We start from the raw sequence: 7,051 nt of genomic DNA, 5'->3' as shown, positions 1-7,051 counted from the left end.
TAAAAAGATTCTTATGGATCATAAATCATAGTGGGGCAGGAAATGTTGAGGGAGAAGAAGCACAGACAAGTGTGGAAGGAGGGAAGATGATGCTCTGTGTGTGTGTGTGTGTGTTGTGTTGTGTATCTGTGTGTGTCTGTGTGTGTCTGTTTCACATTTATTAAAAAATCTAAAATTTTATCAAGTTGAAGTTGATGCTACAGAGAGAGGACAGACACTATATGATTGCTTGAATGCACCTAGTCTCTAACTAGGGTTCTAAGATTTTAGTGTGTGCATGTGTGTGTGTGTGTTTGTGCGTGTTCTGCACACCTTTAGGATTTTGCTGCATTCTGATTACAGAAGTATTTCTTTTTAAAGGGGAAATTTAACTAAAATTGTGCTTCTGCATTTGGGGAACCATATTATTACTAAATACATATAGTTAATTATACTATGAAGAAAGACAATAATAATAAAGTAGCAAATAAAATTCAAGGTGATTTACAGTTTGGAGCTTTGGAGTATGTGTAAATTCTTACAGTTTGAAAATAAAAATGTGTGTCATTTTATCTTTTTCTGTGAAGCAGAACCACATAAAGATAACACAAAACTTCCCTTCCTGTTTTCATATTTTACCCTTAGAGTGGGTGTTTCTGCTGTGAGAAAGACACAGTTCTGGCATATCAGGACGTCCTCTTGTTTTCTAAATCCCCAAATACTCTCTTACATTTTCATATGATACAAATAATGCTTGCATTTATTCATTTCTATCTTCTAAGAGTAAGGGAAATTGTTCAGAATTTATGAATTAAGGAGAAGGAAAATCCAAGAGCATATGGTATTATATGTAGTTATTTTCAGGACAGATAAGTTCTTTAGGAAACTTTTATGTAAAACTGTTAGCATTTCACGCAGAGTCCCTCACCCGTGAGTACTGACCCTTAATTACCATAGTAAGTCACAATTCTTTTACCTGGGTAGAAATTAACCCCTCCTCAATCTTTAGAAAAAAAATCCTACCATAGGAGCCAGTTTAAAAAATCTTGGTTACAAGCACTAGGCCAAGCTCTGGGAGTCCAGTTGAAAAGAAGGAGGAGAGAATGTATGAGCAAGGGGATGTCAAGATCATAGCAGGGGAACCCACAGACACAGCTGACCTGAGCTTATGGGAGTACACAGACTCTAGACTGACAGCTGAGGTGTCTTCATGGGGCTCATCTAGGCCCTACACATGTGGGTGACAGTTGTTTAGCTTGGTTTAATTGTAGGGCCCAGCAATGGGATCAGAACCTGTTCCTGGTGCATGAGCTGCCTTTTTAGAACCTGTTCCCCATGCTGGGATGCTTGGCTCAGCCTTGATACAGGGGGAGGAGCTTGGTCCTGCCTCAGCTTGATAAGCCATGCTCTTTTAACTCCCATGGGAGGCCTGCCCCTTTCTGAATAGAGGAGTGGATGTAGAGGTAGATGGGAGGTGAGGAAGGGAACAGAAAGAGATGAGGCCTGAGAGGGTAGAACAGAACCAGGTGAGGAAAACGAAACTGAATGCTGGAAGAAAGTAGGTGGAGTCAGGAGAAGCCATGGAGCTGTCATCGGAGACAGATGCACTGAAACTTTGCTGGTAGGCCACGACCTTGTGGTGATGCACAGATTAATGGGGATGGGTTAAATTAAGATGTAAGAGTTAGCCAATAAGAAGCTAGAGCTAATGAACCAAGCAGTGATTTAAATAATACAATATCTGTGTGATTAGTTCAGGGCTGAGCAGCTGGACACCAACAAGTGGCCCTCTTACAACACAGGGTCATGTGTTTCCTTAGGCATGAAGCCTTCACCTAGAGAAACATTTCCATGGACCAAAAGCAACATCCCTCTCCATACTACATTACTAAAATTGACAGTTTACATTTATTAAAAAATGACTATGACTTGAGTATATTGATAAATTCTTTATCTATGTGTAACATGTTTAGCCACCAACAAAAAAGTATGAGGACGCCAAAGCTGAAAATGTTAAGTGACTTACCCAGCTTGCCACAGCTAGTTGAGGAGCTTGTGCTCACACGCCTGCCAGGGCGCCCTGACAAGTCACTTTTATTTATCCCTAACAACCCCCGGCAGAACATATATATAATGCTACAGGTAGAAGGTGGAGCAGGCAAAATAAACAGTTCAACAACAAAGTCAGAAAGATGATGGCTAGGTTGAGGCGTGAGAAACATGCAACAGCAGGGCTCTGTCTGCCTTGCATCTCCTGGACTGTTGCATGCTGAGTTTCAGACATTAGAAGAATATTATTGGTCGGATACTCTCATTGTATAATCATGCTACAGTTCTCTACAATGTACCTGGATTCTGACAACCCAGCCTTGAACTTAAACACTCTGAAGTTCCCTCGCCTTGTTTAGCTCAGCTGGAAAATTTGTAATGATCTTAATGAATTAAGAAAATTCCTACGTCTTGTTGAATTTTGATAATTGGGAGTGACATTCATGAGACGGAAGGTGAATATTAAGATTTTGAGCTCATCAAGTTGAGCACAGTGACCTGAGCAGGAAATCCTGTCTTATTCTTTCAGGTATCCTAGGAGGAAAGGCAGAGGAGAGATGTGGGCTTTGAGGTATAGCGGTTTTGTCAAAATTTTGGAATATTTGTCCCCTTGGATTGAACCTTGTCTAGGACCTGCTTTCACAAAGGGGAGTGTCTTTTATTTTCTTCCTTTACCTAGTAAACTCCCTTGGAGAGCATTTTTCAGAGCTGATTGCACAGCTCGGTTTCTCAGACTATAAACAATAGGATTGAGGAGAGGAGTTGCCACAGTGTAGGTGACAGCAATAAGCTGATCCCTCTCAAGAGAGTAGCTGGCTTTGGGCCTCAGGTACATGAAGGAGGCACAGCCATAGTGAATAACGACCACCGTGAGATGTGAGGCACAAGTAGAGAAAGCTTTCTTCCGCCCCTCGGCAGAAGGGATCCTCAGGATTGCCACCAGAATGTAGGCATAGGAGATGGTAATTAAGAAGAAGGAAACCAAGAGAACCAGCAGGCTGAGGATGAGGATTCCCAGCTCGCTAAGTCTTGTATCCCCACAGGCGAGGCTTAGCACCGGAGGTGTATCGCAGAAAAAGTGCTGGATCTCATGGGAGCTACAGAACGAGAGGCGAAAAATGACTAGTGTCATTCCTAATCCAAAAAGATATCCACTCAAGAAGGAGGTGCCCACTAGTTGGGTACAGAGGGTGGGGTTCATACGGCTGGCGTAATGTAGTGGGGCACAAATGGCCACATACCTGTCAAAGCCCATAACAGACAGGAGGAAGCAGTTGGTACAAGCCCATGAAGCAGAGAAAAACATCTGGGTAGCACATCCCATAAAAGAAATAGCCTGTCCCCCCATAACCAGACCAGAGAGCATCCTCGGGATGATTCCCAATGTGTAACAGGTCTCAGAGAAGGACAGGAAAGAAAGGAAGAGATACATGGGTGTGTGCAGATGGCTGTCCAGCCTGATCACTATGATGATGAAGATGTTGCTGGTGATGGTGACAAGATACAAAGAGAGGAATAAGACAAAGAGCAGAAGTTGAAGATTCCCAAAGCTAGAGAAGCCCAGGAAGACAAAGCCCCTCCAGCAGGTGACATTGTTCTGTGCCATTCTGATTGATAGTCCTGCTAATTCTGTTGATTTCTTCCACCATGCCAGTCGATGTCTGGCCTCTTTAGATGCAGGTGAGATGGATTCTTTCCTCTCTGTGCCTATTGGGAACACACGCACAAAAGAATCTCTGATTTATACTGTAATTAAACTTTAGAAAAATATGTACTGCATTAGACACAAGCATATAGGTACAGCCTATACATGTCTGTGTATGTTATGGATAGCCAATCATTACATTGAAATTAACATAAACTCCTATATGTGTAAGTACATTTAGGCAAATATAGGAACACACACACACTCACACACACACATATGCACTTCACACTCAAACTATGTTATACCTCTTCAATTAATTACCACACTGCAAATAAGTTGTACTTTTTTGTAATGAATGCACATGTATTCACAAATAGGCAAGTTGGAAAATACATGCACCATGTATTCATTCATCCTGACCTTCTACCTGGGAATATACATTTAGACAAACACAAATACTTTGCCTACTAAAATGTACAGTAGAGGTGAAAGGATTTGTAAATGTTTTGTATATTCGGCAAGAAAGGTCAACAGAGGTAACTTTTTTGAAGTCAAAGCAAAGTAGAACTAGAGAACGGATTTGCTGTTTTATACTTCAACATTGCTATCTCACACAATGACTGATCTCTTCAGACACTGTGGGATAATTATGTTTAGTAAATGTAGATTAAATACCTTGGTCAATATAAATTGATTGTATCTATACAATTACTTCCTCCAAGATATTCTGCTCCTGTGCAAACCCCCTCCCTGAGTGGAGCAGGTTTCTTTTTCATGTTACCAACATGCAAACCACTGGAGGAAGAACGGGGTAAAGCAATGGTTTGTGCATCAGCCATCTATCAACCAATGACCAGCCGTCAAGCATCACTTCATTTCCCACCCCCAGATTTGCTGGGAGCCAAGGCATGAATGAGAGCAGGCTGTGTTGTGGGAGGAAGGGGGAGTCTTTACTTTACTCACATGAAGAAGTTCACAGTGGGACTGAGTCCTGCTTTTTGGTAGCCATGCCATAGACAGCTCTCAGAAGACTGCTCTGCAAGAGTAAGACTTGTGATCCAGCTCAGAAGCTCCTACTCTGAGCATTGTGATGTCTCCAAGTGATACCAGGAAGCTTCCTTCCTCAACTTCAGCCCCAGGTGGGGAATTGTATCTACTTTTCTCCAAAGAGCTCCTCTCCAAGGGGTCTAAGGTCCCAGTGGTTGCTGTTTCAGGAAACACATCTAATTGTGCTGCTTATTATCATTTGGGGCTATCCTTTCGGGGAAAGCAGTGAAGGGCGATGTGAACAAAGAGAAGCTAAGGTCGTGATTCAAGCCACAATAATTTGTGTATCTAGGATACAATAAATATATTATTTTTTACATACTAAATCTCTTTTAAAATTTAGAATACTGAAGATAAGGATAAGTTACATTTTCTGGACAGGGAAATGAGTCCTGTAAAGTTGAAATGACTCATCCAAGATCCTAGGACTTGGGAATTGTGCTTTAAAATCCATATATAAAATGTATAATTTATAAAATATAAGAAAACAGAAACTCACATTTTTATTGTGGACTGAAGAGTTTATTTCAACTATGTCATAATGTGTCTAGCCTCAAGGCCATTGGGAAGATGATCCTGATCTCTGAGTGTCAATATATTCCTTTACTCTCATTTTTCCCTTGCTCATTGCTACTCTTCTTTTTAAGTAACATTGCCTATTTTCATCTTCTTTCTTTTTCTACAAAGCTGAAAGGTCTATATCTGGATTTACATCTGCTTCCTGCCCTTTGAATAACATGAATCCCCTAAAGTCTCCAAAGTCAGGATAGGTTAATCAGTGTATATGACTGACATTTTCAAAACACATTTCTTCAGTATGTGCACCTGTGGAATATGGCTCTGCTCCCTGATGCAGTGGAAGCCATAATAATAGCTGGTGACATGAGTTCAACACTAGAATGATGGCTGAATGCTGGGAGAAAGAAAGGCAAAGTCAGAGAGTTAATGGGCCAAACAGTGGTTTAATTAATACAGTTTCTGTGGCCAGGACAAACAAGCTACCTGCTACTCTGTTGGTCTCTAACTCAGAGACAGATCTCTGAGTTAGAGACCAACCTGATCTGCATAGTGAGTTCTAGGACAGCCAGGGCTCTTACACAGAGAAACCCTGTCTCAAAACAAACAAATGAACTTCTCTGCTTTTCTTATGGCTTATTTTTATATATGGGTGTAAGTATACTTGAATGACTGGCACGTATGTGCAGGTGACTATGAAGGCTGGAAGAGGGCATCACATCCTTTGGAGCTAGAGCTGTGTGCAGTTGTGAGCCCTCTAGTGTGGGCGATGACGACTGAACTCTGGTCCTGAGCAAGCACTCTCCACCAGCAAATCAATCCTGTCCCGCTCATTTTGCTGTGTGCAAATAAAAAAAAAGAGTATTGATTTAATAATGCAAAATGTACATAATAAAGCTCAACAATGTCTCCTTGGATCATAGTTACACACTGAAGAGAGAATGGCAGAAATCCTTGCAGGTTAAAGACAATATACATTATAAAATTACCTTGATTGAGTTGTTATTTTGCGTTTTAATGTGTTATCCAGTTTGACTGAGTGTTAAGTCTCCTTACTCCCGTTTTATGATAAGTAAGTTTTTAACCAAACAAAATATTAGATTTGGCAGCTCTAAAATAAGACATGCTTTTTAAGACAAGACAATTGCGTTGTGCTATGGTGTCAGTGATCTCCCACTGATGTGTTCATTATCTCCACTATTAAAAGCTTAAAATGAAATCAGTGTCAAAGTTAAGCTATTTATATCTAATATTCAAGGAATTAGTAAGATGAAGATGTTTCTTAATTTAGAAATCCAAATTTTCTATAATGATCATGCCTCATTAATCTGAAAACATGTCAGTTATCAATTGCAAAAACAATTATCTCTGCAAAATCAGATCACATACTTAGTTCTTTATGAGAAATCTGTGATGCTTCAATTTAGTTTATCTCCTGTGTTATTTCTCTTGTAGCTGAGACAAAATACATGCCTGGGAAAGTCTACTGAAAGAAGGGGTATCTCAGCTATGGTTTGAAGGGGGGTGCAGTCCATTGAAGGTGGAAAGGCACAGAGGCACATACATGCCTGGGGTTGCTGTCATATTGCATCCAGAGTCAGGAAAGACATAATAGACAAGAAGTGGGGTTGTGCTATTAAACCAAGCCAACACTCACTTCCTCCAGCGGTGCTCTGCCTCCACTAGGTTCCACAAACTTTCCTAACAGCCCCAGCAACAGTGAACAGGGACTCAGACACAAAGGCCTGTGGGCACATTCTATAGTAGAACCACAATCCTGTCTTTTCCTTCATGATTTTAAGGTGATTTGTG

The 7,051-nt window shown here is 40.8% G+C and overlaps 1 protein-coding gene across 1 annotated transcript; it reads right to left on the bottom strand.

Moving 5' to 3' along the window:
* Window positions 1-2,686: 2,686 nt before the first annotated feature.
* On the bottom strand, window positions 2,687-3,634 carry LOC119827731 (olfactory receptor 10Z1). The gene has a single exon (XM_038349579.1). The coding sequence runs from the start codon at window positions 3,632-3,634 to the stop codon at window positions 2,687-2,689; it is 948 nt and encodes a 315-aa protein (XP_038205507.1).
* Between the last annotated feature and the right edge of the window lie 3,417 nt (window positions 3,635-7,051).

This window comes from Arvicola amphibius, chromosome 12 (assembly GCF_903992535.2).
Source record: "Arvicola amphibius chromosome 12, mArvAmp1.2, whole genome shotgun sequence".
Classification (NCBI taxonomy): domain Eukaryota; kingdom Metazoa; phylum Chordata; class Mammalia; order Rodentia; family Cricetidae; genus Arvicola; species Arvicola amphibius.
The sequence above is the reverse complement of the archived record's forward strand: the minus strand, read 5'-3'. Positions and strand labels throughout refer to the sequence as shown.

Excerpts from the sequence above, each read along its gene's own strand:
- LOC119827731 (XM_038349579.1), bottom strand. The coding sequence starts at position 3,634 with ATGGCACAGAACAATGTCACCTGCTGGAGGGGCTTTGTCTTCCTGGGC.